Source organism: Hypanus sabinus, chromosome 13 (assembly GCF_030144855.1).
Source record: "Hypanus sabinus isolate sHypSab1 chromosome 13, sHypSab1.hap1, whole genome shotgun sequence".
Lineage (NCBI taxonomy): Eukaryota > Metazoa > Chordata > Chondrichthyes > Myliobatiformes > Dasyatidae > Hypanus > Hypanus sabinus.
In genome coordinates, this window is record NC_082718.1 from 33,168,423 (window position 1) to 33,186,631 (window position 18,209).

Here is an 18,209-nt window from a genome sequence, read left to right on the forward strand (position 1 = left end):
TCACCATTCGATAGATTTCAATGAGGTCACCCCTCATACTTCTGAATTCTAGTCAATACAGGCCCAAAACTGTCAGGCACTCTTCATTTGACAAGCCATTCAGTCCTGGAATCATTTTCATGAGCCTTCTTTGAACCCTCTCCAGTTTTTGCACATCGTTTCTAAGATAAGGAGCCCAAAACTGCTCACAGTACCCCAAGTGAGGCCTCATCAGTGCTTTATAAAGTCATAATATTGCATCCTTGTTTTTAACTCTAGTCCTCTCGAAATTAATGCTAACATTGTATTTGCCACCTCCACAGACTCACTCTGCAAATAAATCTTTAGGGAATCCTGCACAAAGACTCCTGAGTCCCTTTGCACCTCAGTTTTTTTGTATTTTCTCTACATTTAGAAAATAGTCAAACTTTTCATTTCTTCTACCAAAGTGAATGGCCATACACTTTCCAACACTGTATTCCATCTGCCATTTCTTTGCCCATTCTCCTAATCTGTTGAAGTCCTTCTGTAGCTTCTCTACTTCCTCAAAACTACCTATACCTCCTCCTATCTTTATATTGTCTGCAAACTTTGCAACAAAGCCATCAGTTCCATCATCCAAATCATTGACATATAATGTAAAAAGAAAGGGTCCCAATATAGACCCCTGTGGAACATCACTAGTCACTGGCAGCCAACCAGAAAAGGCTCCCTTTATTCCTACTCTTTGCCTCCTGCCAATCAGCCAATGCTTTATCCATGTTAGAACCTTTCCTGTAATACCACATGCTTGTAGCTTGTTAAGAAGCCTTATGTGTCACCTTGTCAAAGGCCTTCTGAAAATCCAAGTACACATCAACCGATTCGTGTTTTTGTATCCTGCTTGTTAGTCCTTCAAAGAATTCCAACAGATTTCTCAGGCAAGATTTCCCCTTGAGAAAACCATGCTGACTGCAGCATATTTTATCATGTGCCTCCAAGTACCCTGAAAATTCATCCTTAATAATCAACTCCCAACATTTTCCCAATCACTGAGGTCAGACTAACTGGCCTATAATTTCCGTTCTTCTGCCTCTCTTCCTTCTTGAACAGTGGAGTGATATTTGCAATTTTCCAGTCTTCCGGAACCATTCCTGAATCTAGTGATTCTTGAAAGATCATTATCAATGCCTCCATGATCTCTTCAGCCACCTCTTTCAGAACCCTGGGGTGTACACCATCTGGTCCAGGTGACTTATCTACCTTCAGACCTTTCAGTTTCCCAAGAACCTTCTCTCCAGTAAAGGTACCGGCACGCACGTCACGTCCCCTAACACCTGGAACTTCCATCTTACTGCTAATGTCTTCCACAGTGAAGACTGACGCAAAATACTTACTCAGTCTGTCTGCCATTTCCTTGACCTCTACTACTACCTCTCCAGAATCATTTTCCAGCCTTCTGATATCCACTCTCACCTCTCTTCTACACTTCGGGTATCCTCCTTTTTGGCTAGCTTACTTTCGTTTTCCATCTCTGCCTTCTTGTGACCTTCTTCGTTGCCGTCTGTCGGTTTTTAAAAGCTTCACAATCCTCTAACTTCCCTCTAATTTTTGATCCATTATATACCTCTCCTTGGCTTTTATGTTGTTAGCCATGGCTCTCTCATCTGCTGTCATATACGCTGCTCAAGTAACCGCTGGCAATAATACTGTTTTTTTAAAAAATAAAATTCCTGAGGTGTATGCAAAAAAAACACACACACTAGGATGTTATTCTAAGTATGTTTATTTTTAAAGGGTTGATCCTGGCTACGAACGTACTTTATCATCTTTGTCAAATACGTCGCCAGCGGCGATTTTCCTCTCTGGACTGTAATTGTAAATAAGGTAATGCGAAATACGTTTAGTTGTATATAAACAGGAGAAAATCTGCAGATGCTGGAAATCCAAAGCAACACACACAAATCGCTGGAGGAAGTCAGCAGGTCAGCAGGTACCTGTGGAAATGGATAGGGAACGAGACCTTTCTTCAGGAATGATTAGTTGGATAGTGTTTATTCATAAGACACAATAAAACCACGGATGTTTGGAAATGTTCCATTACAGCCAAAAAATATCGGAAGTCGTACGAGAATTCTCGACAACTCTTACTTTCCCCATAACTCCCTACCTTACGCTTGAATTGTGCCGTTAGGAATTTCATTCCAGACTGCTCAATTTAGTAATACCTACGTCAAATGTTAACTAGTGATGACGATTGATCATTGTAATGTATTAATCTTCCAGGAAATGAACTGTTTTGATTGACGGGTCGGCGTTTTACGCTGCGCTCGGTGATAGGAACCAGACCGATCAGGGGTGGAGCGAGGACTGGGGCTGCTTTTTAATCCTTGTGTGTGTGTGTGCTGAATTAATACTGGGACAGTGAGAAACGGCAGAACTGCATCCTCTGTAATTCAAGCCTGATGCACTTCTGACAAAAGAACCCGATTTACCGAGTTTCTGCTTTACAGGGCGCCTCATTTGAAGTGTTAGATAAAATGCACAATTATAGAAGTTATCGACTGAATTGTTTCTTAACTATTTTGGGAATGCTCATAATTTTCTCTCAAGCTGTTGAATACATCACTAAATGTGGGCTCAGGTGTTCTCAGGTATAGTCATAATTAAATTACGGTTATAGTTTAATGATATATTACAGCAGGAATGTAATTCTACATTATTTTAATATTATATTGTAGTTTAAATATTGTATTAATTTTACAATATTTTAAATATTGTATTAATTCCAGAGTGTTGTTTTTAAATGTGTTGTATTTTAAGTATTATTTTAATTTTACAGTATTATATTTTACAGCCTCCATTAAGCTGTTAAAATGTTTATAATTTTATTATATGTTATGCTCCACCTTCATAAGATGTTATTTTTTTATAAGACATTTTAAACTCTGGTTTCAGCTAATTTGAGTGTGTGGATGTTGCTAAACAAAGCACTTAATGTTATTATCAAGTTTGGACCGAATCCAGACACAATTAGTGAGAGCATCTACTCTGAGGACCTTTTATTGATGGATTACTCTTCCTTTTTAAAAGAAGTTGTAAAACATAGGGCAGGGATGTTTCTTACTCATAATGAATGTAGAAATAGAAGACTGATGCTTTGTGTGAGAGAGGAATAGTTATGTGATTACTGCTGTACCATTGTTAACAATAGACAGAGGTTGAAACATTTTGAATGCGTCTATAACTAGAGGACATCACTTTTTTCCCCTGGTGATTTGGCTTAGAATTTTACTTCCTCATTGGTGATACTCCAATTCCGAGATAGAGAAACGCAAGGACAGAATGCTGCAGATAATCAAACAAGACAAAATGTATCTATTAACATTTGACATATTGCTAATTTATCTCCCTTTACTAAAGTCTGGAGACTATAGTTATCCCTTAACTCATTATTTTCCTCCACTTTATTTCTTATCTACTTCTCTTTTCTGATTTTGCCTCCTAACTCCTGATTGCTTTTTTCCTCTGCCTGGCTGTGTCTTGCTTGTTTTTCATTCTGAATGAACATTTGCAGTGGGATAATGTTCTGCGCATCTTGTGTTTTATTGTGGTAAGCTAATTATACAAGTGGGGTGGTGGGGTGGAGATCCATCTCTACCAAAGGCGGTGTGAGGTCCTCCTTCCCTCCGCTAGTCTGCAGGTCACCTTTGGGCAAGGTGTAGCACCTGCTTAGGCCCCCAAGATCAGGGTCACGTGAAGCCATGGGAGCAGGTGGTGGACGGTCGTACGTACGAGCAGCTGGTGCAGATCACAAGTCCTGGTTATGTGACCACTGATGCCAGGCAGACAATCTCTGAAGATGATTGATAATGGCTGGGGTCACCCATCTTGTAAAGACACTGCCCAGAAGAAGGTAATGGCAAACCCCTTCTGCAGAAAAAATTTCCAAGAACAATCATGGTCCTGGAAAGACCATGATCACTTACGTCCTATCACGTGGTACATAATAAATGAATGACACCGACCACATTCTCAAGCAGCTGCTTTGGCCCTTTGTGCAGCAGAGTGTGCAGATCCTGCAACAGTCTTATCAGCTGGCTCAGGGCCCATGGACATAGAATGGAAGCAAGTCATCTCCGGCGCCAGGGAAGTGCCGAAGAAGGAGAAGAAGCTGATGCATTGAAGGGATGGGTGGAAATTTTAAATTGGAGAGTGGTTGGATTGTGCACTTCATAAAACATGTTGGAGAGTCAGAAGGGGACTGAAAACAGCCAATTTTTGATTTAAGCCAGATTTCCTGTCACTTTTGGAAAACCTGCAATAGAGATATAGATTTGGCAACTAAATTGTCTTCATTTCTCCTTAAGAATGTGTTTAACAGCAGTTAACTCTGATGGCAGATCTTTTTCAAGCTCTGAAACTTGCCAGTGAAACTATTTCAGCAGTAGAATGTGATCTGAAGAGCTGAAACTTTGCTCCTAAAAGTGAAGCCTCAGCACTCCTCTCCCAATGAGTTTGGGCAAATGTTCTGTGGAGAAAATGTTTCTTCCCCTAGCAAACTCCACAAAGTTTAGAGGGGATTTCTGCTAATTGGAGCAACATTGTTTTATGGACTGCACAGTTCAGATCTCATAAATGTATTAGGCAGGTAGGGGGTACTTTGCATGGAGGGGCCAGAGAGTATGTGGACTTCAATGTAGATGATGTCTATTAGACCTCCCAGATTTGCACCTGTAACTGGATTTTCACAGATGAAACATGTAGCAGACAGCACTTCAGCTACAGTACTGTGCAGAAGGCTTAGACACGTAGCTAGGGTTCCCAAGACTTTTGTACAGTATTGTATTTGTTAACGTGGAGCAGACAGCAAGTCTGTAAACCCGGTGGGAACAAAGTATGTTGGGAATGGCGAGGGTGAAGCGCCTCAGGAAGGGTGTTGGACAGATGTTAGAGAAGGAGTACCAGGGACAGGGGTATGGCATGGATGCAGACACACCCAGCTCTGACACACTAGGCAAGATCATTTGATTCCAGACAACTGGTTTATTGATCATTACAAGATGTCTCTCTGGGGCTTCCCACTCCCTCCCTTCTCCCTTCCCCTTTTCCCAACCATGATTCCTCTGCTCCCTTCCCACTCTCAGTCCACAGCAGAGGCCTATATCAAAATCAGGTTTATCATGACTCGCACACAAAATGCTGAAGGATTTCAGGCCAGGCAGCATCTATGGAAAAGAGTAAACAATCGATACTTCTGGCCGAGATTCTTCATCAGGACACCTTGAGTCTTGATGAAGGGTCTTGGCCCGAAACATTGACTATTTACTCTTTTCCAAAGATGTTTCCTGACCTGCTAAGTTCCTCCAGCACTCTGAATGTGTTGCTTTGGATTTCCAGCATCTGCAGGTTTTCTTGTATTTGTTATCATATGTTGTGAAATTTGTTTATTTTTGTAGCAGCAGTACAGTGCAACACTTAAAATTACTACAGTACTGTGCAAAAGTCTTAGGCACCCCAGCTATATATATGTGCCTCAGATTTTTGGACAGTACTGCAAGTAAGGTAGGAGTGAGTATTCATGAATTTGAAAGCTTCTGTTCATTAATGTTGATGTGCAGAAATAATAAAGTTCTTTTCCCAGGCAAGCGCAGTAAACTAAAGGAACTGCTTTGACTTTAGTTCTACATGTTCTCTGAATTTAATCTGAACAGACTTGTAGGCTGCATGGGGAAACATAGCAGATTTGGAACGTTAGATAACATGATCCCAAGGAGAGCATTGGCAAATCTTCCTGTCCTTCAGCAGAAGCAGCTCTCAGCGGTGCCTTCAACTTGGGTCAGTTAGGTGAGGAGCAGAGAGAAGATCTGCTCCATACTTCACACTGTGTGCTGCTGCTAGGGTTGGACACACACTCCAACACTTTAGTAGATATTGGAGGAAGAAGATTTAGGCAGTGTCATAGCAGCAAAACATAATCTGTTGTGGCATGCAAGACTTAATTACAACGCTAATACAGTTTCAGCTGGGTCTTTCAACTGTAAACTCAAACCAATAACATAGCATTCTTATGGTCACTAAAACAATTACTTTTTTTTAAAGAACACGGTCTTTGAAAAAAATGAAAATGTCTGCAGATGCTGGAAATCCAGAGCAGCACACTCAAAATGCTGGAGGAACTCAGCAGTTCAGGCAGCATCTGTGGAAATGAATAACCAGTCAACATTTTGGGCTGAGCTCCTTTAGGACTTTTAACAAAAGGTTTTTTTTTGTTACATTATTGCCTATTTTATTGCCTACTTTAATCTCTTCCTGTGGTATTTGTGGTCTCCTGTTAAGAAGCAGTTATGTATCTCAGCTATGATGTTATCCGACCATTACCTTAATAATATGCACATTTCCTTTTCTCTCATACTGTCTTTCAACCTTCTTTCAATGTCTGTTTTCAACCAGTAAGATTACCTTTACTTTTTGCTCTAGAATTGTCTTCAATATGGGTCAGCAGGAAATCAGACTTCAGCTAAATGTAGAAGTGTTCACATTCACATTGAGTCCTAAAGTGCATTCACACTTTCAAATTAAATTCCACTTTACATTTTACCTGCATCTTGATTAGGAATATTAACAAGGTTATTAACACTGGTCAAGTAAATTGGAAATCTCACCGGAGTTCAGAAGAATGAGGGGGGACCATATTGAAACCTATCGATTATTGAAAGGTCTATAGAGTAGATTTGGAGAGGATGTTTCTTATGGTGGGGGAGTCTAAGACCAGAGGACACAGCCTCAGAATAGAGGAGTGTCCTTTTAGAACAGAGATGAAGATGAATCTCTTCAGCCATAAGTGGCAGAACTCTGCAATTTGTTGGCACAGGTGGCTGTGGAGGCCAAGTCATTGGGTATATTTAAAGCAGAGGCTGATAGATTCTTGATTAGTTAGGGCAAGAAGGGTTACATCCAAAAGGCAAGAGATTGGTGCTGAGAGGGAGAATGGATCAGCCATGATGAAATGGCGGAGTTAACTTGATGGGCCAAATGGCCTAATTTTGCTCCCAAATATTGTGATCTTACGGTCTAAATTGCAATGTAACTTTTGCTGTTCAAGCAGGAAATTACTAATGGAATGGCATTAGTGTCCCTGGGTATCTTGCTGAGAGACTATTTAAAGATATGAAGAACTTGAAGCTGATCATTCACCAAATACCATAAGCTTGCAATAAATGTTAAGTCAATCAATTCATGCATAATTGTCAATAAAAAAACCTAACATTGAAAACTTAATCTTATATTTAGAGGTTCAAAAGTAAAAGTTTTTAAAACATATTTTTTACTTTTTCCTTTATTCTATCCGTAATTTGGTCTTGCTCTCTCTTGCTCCTCTTTCTTTGCTCTCTTTAGTAAATTTTATTTTTATGTAGGTGATTTTTACTTTGAATGAAATACACTTGCAACTGTACAGGCATTGTAGTATAACGTGATCACATGGCCTGTAAATTATGCCACACCTATTTACTTACTGCCAGTTACACATTGGCACTCAGGACAGCAATGAAAGCCCTCCATCTCTGTCTGTCCACGCCATCACACACTGATGTAGAAGGATTCTTCAATGCTGTTTCCATAGCAAATTTTTTTTGACCAGTCAGGGTTGTTAGCCCTGAGCTGAACCCCTGAACCTGGTGAGTCACTCGTATTCTGGCCTTGACTCTTTGACCTGTTTGGCATGGTTGATCCTGTAGGCCTCCGTTAGTCTCGACAGACCATGGATTTGCGCCTTGGAAAGTTTCCAGGGCGCAAGCCCGGGCAAGGTTTTTTTTGTGGAAGACTGGCAGTTGCCCAAGCTGCAAGTCTGCCCTCTCCATGCCACTGATGTCCAAGGGAAGGGCATTAGGACCCATACAGCTTGGCACCGGTGTCATCGCAGAACAAAATGTGGTTAAGTGCCTTGCTCAAGGACAGACATGCAGCCTCAGCCAAGGCTCGAACTAGCGACCTTCAGATCACTAGACAAACGCCAACACAGTTGACCCTACCAAGATCAGAAGCTCAAGGGCCTGACTGCTGCCAACACAGCTCCCTGGGTCATTGAAGCACGCAGGCCTCCAAACCCCATGATAAGTTTGTGGTTGTCCTGGAGGATACCACACATAAGTTCAAGTTTACTGTCGTTCAACCATTCACACATATACCACCAAACAAAACAGCATTCGCCCAGAGCAAGGTGCATAACACAGTACTGATAACTCACACACAGCACCTAAAGTAATGATAGCGGAAATAATAAGTTGCATTTACATCACAAGTTAAAAAGTAAACTGGCGCTTCATTCATGATGAGGCCAAGGTGGCGACAGAGAGTTGAGTAGTCTCAGAGCCTGGGGGAAGAAGCTGTTTCCCATTCAGAAGTGTGTGGTTGGAAGAGTGACTCTGGTGGTCTTCTCAGCAGTCCTCACAATCCTTTGTGTTGTCTTGCAATTTCCATGCCAGATAGTGAAGCAGCTGGTCAGGGCCAGAGGGGAGCCTCACACGCTTGCCTCAATCTCCACAGGTAGTGGAGAAGCTGCTGTGCTTTCTTGACTAATGAGGTGGTTTTGAGACACCAGGTGAGATCATCCCTAATGTGCACTCCCAGAAACCTGTGCTCCCAACTCTCTCCACAGAGGAGCTGTTTATTTGCAGTGGAGCGATCAGCCTGCGCCTTCCTAAAGTCCACAATCATACATCATTCTGTAGCTATCAATAACTGCTCAGAAGTTAAAATGTTGATTCCCAACTTCGAGTGTAATTAATGGTAAGCCTTGCTAGTTCATGATAATTTAGAAAATCCAGTAGGAAGGTATATGTTCTTTCATTATGTGCCTTGTTGTATTGTGTAGGTGATCATGGCCTTTCCATGAACATGATTGTTCTTGGCAAATTTTTCTACAGAAGTGGTTTGTCATTGCCTTCTTCTGGGCAGTGTCTTTACACAATGGGTGAACCCAGCCAGTGTCAATACTCTTCAGGAGTTGTCTGCCTGGCATCAGTGGTCATATAACCAGCCTGCCACTCAAGGGTGGTGTGATGTTTTAATATTCCTGTTTATTTTTGAATACATTAAGAATTCATGGTAAGAAATTCACATAATTTTGGAGTTTTGATACGGAATATTTCCATTATGTTTTCAGTTGGAAACTTTAGTTCTCAGTGACTTGTTCAACCTAAGCTAAAGAATTTGTCTCACCATTAATTGAAGGAGTTCATGTTCACCTTATGCCTTACTTTGTAAGTGATTATTCAATACAGAGAAGGTTCAAGCAGATTAAGTATTGATAATAGAACTGAGTCACGTCTACCTATGTACAATGATGTATTATAGTGAACAAAAACAAGAGAAATATTATTACTTATTGACTGGAGACAAAATTTGTTTGATCCACTGCAGAATAAACTAGATAATCTGATGGTGATACTGAATCGACAAGCTCACGCTGCAGATGAGGCAGATAAACAGTTGTTCAGTTTGCACACTGTGTGTGTTGCAGTGCTCGGTCTGTGTTCAATATTGAGGGAGCGTGCAGATCGCGCCAGGATTCCAGCATGCGGGATATCCAAGAAAGCTTTAATGATCCCCCTGCTTGTACAGTATGGGAACTCCTCCCATGTGGGAGTGGATAACTGAGTGGCACTATAAACTACCACGGTGTGTTGCAGTCTTCTGTTTGCAGCCCAGAATATGAAATTCTTGGTGTTTATTTTAACGCTGAATGCAACTTCAAACATAAAGATGGAATCCAGTCATTCAACACATTCCGGAGATTTTCCCCTTCTTCCTGACTACGGGTGCATACAACATTCCAGTTGCAAAGTGGATCAGGTGAAAGAGAATAACTAATTAAAAACTCATTGATTAGACTTCAATTTTTAATTTCCTTATAGTGAAATGAATTGAAGATGAAACTTGCCCCATGGCTCAATAACATCTTAAAGCATACGGTACCATGCTAAGTTAATGGCAAATTTAGGAGGAATCTCTGCCAGTAATTTGTTTGCTAGCTGCATGAAACTCCAATCTGATCCCTGCTGAGAGTGGTCCACTGAAAACTCCCACTCAGCTCTTACTTAACTTCTTGTCTTTGAACTGAAATGCACACAAGTATATGAGAATGCACATGCAAATCTATAGGCAATTGAACTAATGCAGAGAAATGTATGCACTGTTCCTTCCAAGCTGTGTGGGTGCACAGCCAAGCAGTAACCGAAAGGCTCTCGTGCACATAACCTTTGTTGCCGCACTGCTCGAATTGGATGCAGGTAGAAATAGTTCACGAATGAAAGATTTGTTTTATTTAAATTTTTGTAATTTTATTTAAAGATGTAGCATAGAATAGGCCCTGCCGGCTCAATGAGCAAAACCCAGCAGTTCCCCAATTTAACCGTAGCCTAACCACAGGACAATTTACAATGACCAATTAACCAACCAGTATGTCTTTGGACTGTGGGGGGGGGGTTGGGGGTGAACTGGAGCATCCGGAGGAAGCCCATACAATCTTGGGGGGCGGGGGGGGAATACAAACTCCTTACAGGCAGTGGCGGGAATTGAACTCTGATCGCTGCTACTGAGCTCACCACTATGCTACTGTGCTGCCTGACTTTGTACTGTATTTCATTATGCCCTTCAATTAAAAATAAAATCAAAAGTATGTGACTTTTCAATTTTCATTCTAAGTATTCATAGTATGCATATTGCAAGAAAAAAAGCATTTGAAGTATGGTGCAGTTTAAAGGCCGTGTAAAATGTTCCTGCTTAGAGCAATGGTTGGTTCCCGCAGCTGTATTATATAAAAAACATTCAAAGGAGAGTTGCTTGTATGGGGACGAACCATAGATACACATGCACACACAACTAGTGTAGTAAGTCTTTACTTCATTGTGTTTTTTTCAGGGTCTCCAATGCAAAAGGAAAAATACAACTTTAAGTAAGTAATTTTTAAAAAAATTTCTGGTTAATTTATTGTTAATCTTGGAATGGCTGAATAAATTGATGCTCTTCATATGAGGTCTGAACCCAAGTGTCTCAAGTTTCTTGTCCAGATAATGCTGCTGTATCCAATGGAATACATTTCAAAGACTCTAGGCACATGTTTTATCAAAGCATGTATGCAGTATAACAACCCTGAGATTTGTCCTCCCACAGACAGTCACAAAACAGAGAACCATGAAACCAACCTGTTCAAAGAGACACATCAAACTCCCCATCCCCCCCGCACAAAAAAATCACTCAAGTAGTAACAAAAACTGAGGGAAAACACAGAATGTAAAACACAAAATCAAAAGGCACATTTCAGTTCAGTTCTGCTCCGTGTACGTTCTGTGCAGGCTGCCCTGATTCAAAAATTGTCCACTGTAGTAACAAAAAAGAGCAACCCAAACGTCACTGACAATGAGATATTGCTCGTGACTGAATTTGGCCAGGATAGATCAGGATCAAATATCGGCACATCTTTGCAGGTACTCTACGTGCTACACCTACCTATTCAGCCCCCTCACTCGCCTGTTCAGGGCCTCAGACAGTCCTTCCAGGTGAGGCAACGTTTCACTTGCAAATCTGCTGGGGTCGTCTGTTGTGGTCTCGTGCTCCTGATGGAGCCTCCTCTACACTGGTGAGACCCGTCGTAGATTGAGGGACCGCTTTGTCGAGCATCTCTGCTCCACCTGATGAAAGTGGAACTTCTGCCACAAGTGGAACTTCCCAGTACCAAACATTTTAAATCCCGTTCCCAATCCAGTTCTGACATGTCTGCCTATGGCCCTCTGCTTCTGCCAAGATGAGGCCACCCTTGGGGCTGAGGAGCAACACCTTATGTTCTGTCTGTGTAGCCTCCAACCTGATGGCACGAACATCAATTTCTCCTTCCAGTAAAGTAAAAAATCCCCCCTTCCCCTCTTTTCCTATTCCTCACTTTGACCTTTTACCTCTTCTCTCCTGCCTGTCAATTTGCCCCTAGGTCCTCGCCTTCTTCCCTTTCTCTTATGGTCCGCTCTCCCCTCTTATCAGATTCCATCCTCTCCAGCCCTTTACCTTTCCTACCCACCTGGTTTCATCTATCACCTTCTAGCTATCCTCCTCTCCTTCCCCCATTACCTTTTGATTCTTGTGACTTCCCCTTTTCTTCTCAGTCCTGGAGAATAGTCTCGGCCTGAAATGTCGACTGTTTATTCACTTCCATAGACGCTGCCTTGACCTGCGGAGTTCCTCCAGCATTTTGTGTGTGTTGCACAACCAAATATTAACTGCACCGAATTTATACTGTTCATTCTATCTTAATAAAAAGTATGATTTCAGTTGGAAACCCCTGCATTAGAAAGGGAGATGGTGCACTTTGACAATTTTCAGGATCATGTTGGTGGTGAGATGGTCATGAATTTCAGAGTGGATTATACACTCTGGTCATCCAGTGACCTGAGATCTGAATTCAACTCTTACCATGTCAGCTATGGAACTCATATATAGTTAAAAATATGGTAATTTTTAAATAGCAAGCTAGAGTTGGTGATAGTACTGGCCTGTTGTTACATAAACATCTAGTTCACCAATGCCTTTTAGGAGAAGAAATCCTTCAGCTTTTCCATATCCAGACACAGATTATAGTTGACTCTAGAAAGACATAGTAAGTTACTGACTTACTTCAAATTAATTACATTTCAAGGATTTGTAGAAAAATGTATTGTTACTAACTGACTATGAATTAATTACATTCGCTGTTTAGTTGATATTAACTGCAAACAGCTGCCTTGATAATCAGTTGTTCATGATGTTATAACGTCACCTAAGGAAGAGGAAAAGTGAATTCCTTCATGGTTACTAGTTTTCTAATGATCTTGTAACAATAACTAGTTACCTGAATGTGTTGGCTATGAGAGGATCTAGGGTAATTGTAATTAATATCCAATCAGAACCTCACAAATTAAGTTATCTTGATTATTATGACTAACAATAACTTTAAAGTGATATATTCCTTATTTTCAATCCTGCTTGTACACTGGTCTCCTCTGAAAGCGAAGGGATAGCATGTAACCATAGGGGACTGCATTCGCACTGAGGTGCCACTGATCTGTCAATGTTTGCAATTAGTAAATCTGTTCTCATAGCCACCTTTCCTTAATTTTTCCTCTGCTCTCCACTTTAAAGACCTTGGTCTGGTTTGTTTGTGAGAAGTGGGAAATGTTGTAATTTACTGACCAATGAAAGCTTAATGAAAAGGTCGTAGAAGATGTATTCTCTCCCACAAAGCTACTCAGCAGGGCAAGGCAGTGTTTGGCTAGAGGCCAGGCAATTCAGGGACTCTTTTATGAATATATTGAACATTGCAATGTAATTAACTTTGGGACCAAACTCATAATTTATACCTTTGAACCTGTGATGTGGGTGGAATACACAAGGGGATGGAATAGGAATAGGAGCTGTCCCTTAAATCTGCTCTGCCGCTCAGTGAGAGTATGCCTTCCCAGTCTTTAGCACAACATGTCTCTGTCTCTGACTGTCTTTCGAATGAGTTCATCGGCTCTGCCAAAGAAGTAAGCGAGTCCTTATTCATCTCTAAAAACGCTGTATATTATGTTATTTTGCAGATTACAGGAGCTGTCTCAAACAGCCATCATCCCTGCCCTCAAAAATCTTGGAGGACCTCAAGATATCCACAGTGTTGAAATGCGTAAAGGAAAAAGAATGTTCCATATTACTGAATGTTGTGGGGACACTGACGTTGAATGGTAATTTTTAAGTAAAATTGCTTTGAGTAGAGATTTGGCTTAAAATTACTCCACGTTGCGAGGTGCATCCATGTGCAAAAAAATAATTCTGAAGACTATCTATGCATTGTATTTTACATTACTGGAAAAAATGTCTTGGTTTTTCCATCATCCACCCAGTAACCTTTGCATAAACCTTTGCAAAAGGCAAAAATCCTCAACTCTTTTCAGCTGTTTATGCATTCCTGCAGGCGGTTAACCACTCGTCAGATGTAGTTAACAGGGTGGAATACAGTATCTTGGCAGCATTTTAGCCTGCCAGGGCAGCAAATTGGATAATTCCCTTGCTCGTCCAGCTTAGCAAATACAAAGCTATGCATGACTATAATTGATTTTTATGTATACAATTCATTGTATTTTTTACAGACACAGTACGTGGCTTCCCCATAGTTTCATTTCCCTTCATTTAAAAAAAAATAGACTCCATTTTGTAAGTAAAATGACTCTTTCTGATTCAAACAGACTGTTTTATAAGTAAAATAATTCTCTTTGTGCCATGAGCCATATGCCTTGCCCCATCCATTTGCCTGACATCGTTGTCAGTAAGTATTCTGAAGTACTTATTTCTGAGGAAATTTAATATGGAAATTGTTGAGACAATGATTCTTAAACTCCTTCAATGATGAAGAAATGCACTTTGCCAATTGCCTTGTTTCATCTTCAAAGATTCAAATGTAATTTCACTGAGATATTCGGTTATGTATGAATAACTTGTGCCAATCAAAGTACACTTATTATCAAAGCATGTATGTGTCACCATATGTGATCCTGAGATTCATTTTCTTGCAGGCATTCACAGTAGGTACAAAGGAACACAACAGAATCAATGAAGAACTACAAATAGCCAATATGTATTAGAAGGCATACTGTGCAAATAATAAAAAAAAAACAAAAATAATAAGTAAAGTATACCATATTGTGTTAAAGTCTTAGGCACATATATATAGCTAGGGTGCCCAAGAATTTTGCTCAGTACTGTACTTGTCAATGTGAAGCTGAGAGCAAGTTTGTAAATTGGGCGGGAGCAAAGAATGTTGGGAATGGTGAGGTTGGAGCACTGTGGGAAGGGTGTGGGATAGGTGGCATAGAAGGAGTGTCAGGGGCAGACACACCCAGCCCTGAGACACAAGGCAAGATCATTTGATTCTAAACAATTGGCTTATTGATCATTACAGAATGTCTCTCTGGTGCTTCCCATTCCTTCCCCTCTCCCTTCCCCTTTTCTTACCCATAATTCCCCTCTCCCTGTCCCCTTCCCACTCTCAGTCCACAATAGAGACCCATATCAAAATCAGGTTTATCATTACTCACACACGTCTTGAAACTTGTTTTGGTTTGTAACAGCAGTGCAGTGAAATGCATAAAATTACTACAGTACTGTGCAAAAGTCTTAGGCACCTTAGACTGTATAAGTAATAAATAGTATTGAGAATATGCCTTGTAGAGGTTTGAAAGTGACTGCATAGGTTGTGGAAGTGAGTGTTGAGATGAGTGAAGTTATCCACAGTGCTTCAGGAACCTGATGGTTGTATTGTTTCTGAACCAGGCAGTTTGGGACCTAATGCTCCTGTACCTCAACCACTCCACTAAGTGCTTGAGCACTTACACTCAAGTGCTGAAATCTATAGACCAACTAGATTTGAAAGCATTATTAAGTTTTCTTTCTAGTAGGCGAAATGATTTGAGCTAAAATCTGTGCCGTCTGTCATGGGGCAACAAGGAGAGATGAGTAGTGAATACCGTTTAGAATATTACACCTGTGTGTACTTCCTTCTGGTCAGTTTATAGCAGCACTGAAAGCATTTCAGACTGGAAATGAGGAAAATAATAGAGAGAAAAGGAGAAAAAGTTGAAAGTAAATTTTCTTGTGGGTATACTCAATAAATCAGGATCGGGTTTAATATCACAGACATGTTGTGAAATTTGTTGTTATGTGGAAGCAGTACATTGCAATACATGATAATAGAAAAAATGCATTGCAATAAGTATATATATTAAATAATTAAATTAAATAAGTGGTAGAAAAATAGAAATAGAGAAAGTAGTGAGGTGGAGTTCCTGGGTTCAATAACTATAACAGAACCAATGAAAGACCGCATACAGCATACAGTCAGTGTTTTACTATGTTCCAATGCTAATTGATTGCCTTGCAGAATGGAGACTGGCTAAATGTGGTTAGGTAGATTCTCACTTTTACAATGCATTAAACCTCAAACGTTTTGGCCATCTATTGTACAAAGATAACACTGAAGAGTAGGCCATCCTCTACTCCGCGAATTCCCGTGGGCTGGTCTGTCACCACCAAAGTGTCATATGTTTCATTGTTTTTGTGTTCCAGAACACATCCGAGGCGTGGAGATATGCTCTTCATCACTCATCACCTATCAATCCCAGTGCTTAGCTGTGAAGTTCAACAAACACAATTATAAGATGTTTACTGCACAGCCTGTAAGTTTGAAACTATTACATTCTTGAAATTGATTAAACTAAGTACAAAATTATTGCAATTAATATTCTTTTATAAAACTGCAAACTCTAGATGTTTGTCCAGCTATTATACATTTAGAATTTACATTTTTGATGGCTGGAAGTGAAACTAAAAACTGGGATACTGTATTAGGAATCTTGGTGAATAACAGTGGCCCAGGTACTGCTGGTTAAAGTGTGGAGCTTAATTGCTTTCATGCCCACAAGATCTTGACTTTGGCAAGTGTGCAGTCGAAGAAAGATATCATGAACATACTTGGCAAGAGTGGTCTCTGTATCAGGACAGATGCTGTTTCAGATGATGATGAATATTGGTAGGTTAGGTTGGGGCATTTGATGTTGTGGTGTTTGTTGAGCTTGGCAATTAGCTTGCAGACGTTTCATCACCAGTCGAGGTAACATCCTCAGTGTACTGTTGTTGGTGCTTCTTTCTGATCACATTTATACAGGCCCCCGTTCGCTATTTTGACATATTGAAATAAATGGCATGTTAAAATTAACATTTTAATTCTGATGCCCATTCCCGTTCCGACATGTTGGCCCATGGTCTCCTCTTGTGCCAAAATGAGGCCACCCTCAGAGCAACACCTTGTATCCCATCTGGGTAGCTTCCAACCTGATGGCATGAATATCAATTTCTCCTACAGGCAAAAAAAATCCCTTCCCCTCCCCTCTTCTTCTATTCCCTACTCTGGCCTCTTACCTCTTCAAACCTGCCCATCACCTCCTCCTGAGTACCCTGCTCTTACCCTTGGTTCTCTCATGGTTCTCTCTCCTCTTCTATCAGAATCCTTCTTCTCTAGCCATTTACCTTTCTTGCCTACCTGGCTTCACCAATCATCTTCCAGCTAGCCCCCTTTCCTCCCTCCACATTCTGGCATCTTCCCCTTTCTTTTTCAGTCCTGAAGAAGGGTCATGGCCCAAAATGTCAACTGTTTATTCATTTCCATGGATGCTGCCTGACCTGAGGTCCTCCAGCATTTTGTGTGTGTTGCCGAAGATACTTCCATGTTAGGATGTTAAAAGAAGCTCTTGGAACTTGCAGTTCTAAACTTCACTGTCATTATTTTTAACTGTCCATCTTAGTGAGTCAATTGGACTTTGCTGTACAGAAATGTATCTCTGATTGCCAAGAACCTCAACATATCCATGATCTTGCAGGACTGAACTAAGTTCAACTAATGCCAAGTGCTCAGAGAAAAAGATGACAAAGCCAGGATGAACTCACAACTTCTTCGCAATCCCCATAGATAATGCATGTTGTTCAACCATTGTGCCATTAATTACTGGTACTGGGGTGGTGAACTGGATTTAGTTCAAGCTGGGAATCTCAAGTTTAATAATTAGTTATGTACAAATTATTACAGTACTGTGCAGAAGTCTTAGGCACATATTTATAACTAGGGTGCCCAAGACTTTTGCACAGTACAGTTGTAATTTTACCGATTGCACTATTCTGCAATGGACCAAATGGCCTAATTCTGTTCATATATCTTCTGATCTGCAATGATAATTGCTATATTTCCTTCTCAAATCAGTAAGTTCAACAATAAATGTCAACACATTATATTTTGAGAAGGAAATGGAAGTATCCTCTTGTTGACTGAAATTAGACCCAAGGTAACCTAGGGCAAGTTAAATGAGACTTTATGTAATGCTGAAAGGATTCCAATTGGGCACTGTTTGGAATTTCCTGAAATGATTTAAATTCAGCAATATAGTTAACAACATTTCATTCATCTGTATTACATAACTAAAGTTGGGGCAGTGAAAATAATAACAATAGCTTTACTGTACTGCAAAAGCCATAGGATGTTCTCTGACTTTAAATACTTAAGGACATTCCAACCAAAGATATAGATTCATTATTACTCAAGATAAAATTCCGAGATTCATCTGCACTTCTGAGATTTTGACACTAAAATCTAATTACTATATCAAAGTTTAAAGTAAATGCGTATATGTCACTGTATA

General features: G+C 40.4%; 1 protein-coding gene across 3 annotated transcripts in view; it reads left to right on the plus strand.

Moving 5' to 3' along the window:
- Nucleotides 1–2,389: 2,389 nt before the first annotated feature.
- The window catches only part of il17rel (interleukin 17 receptor E-like), a 46,614-nt gene continuing 30,794 nt past the window's right edge, over nt 2,390–18,209 (plus strand). For 2 of the 3 annotated variants that reach the window (XM_059986876.1, XM_059986877.1), the window contains exons 1-4: nt 2,390–2,612; nt 10,882–10,915; nt 13,569–13,709; nt 16,087–16,196. In XM_059986876.1, coding sequence (XP_059842859.1) covers nt 2,499–2,612; nt 10,882–10,915; nt 13,569–13,709; nt 16,087–16,196 — 399 coding nt within the window. In that variant the 5' untranslated portion in view covers nt 2,390–2,498. The remainder of the gene's footprint in view (nt 2,613–10,881; nt 10,916–13,568; nt 13,710–16,086; nt 16,197–18,209) is intronic. The other variant, XM_059986878.1, reaches the window with a different exon arrangement.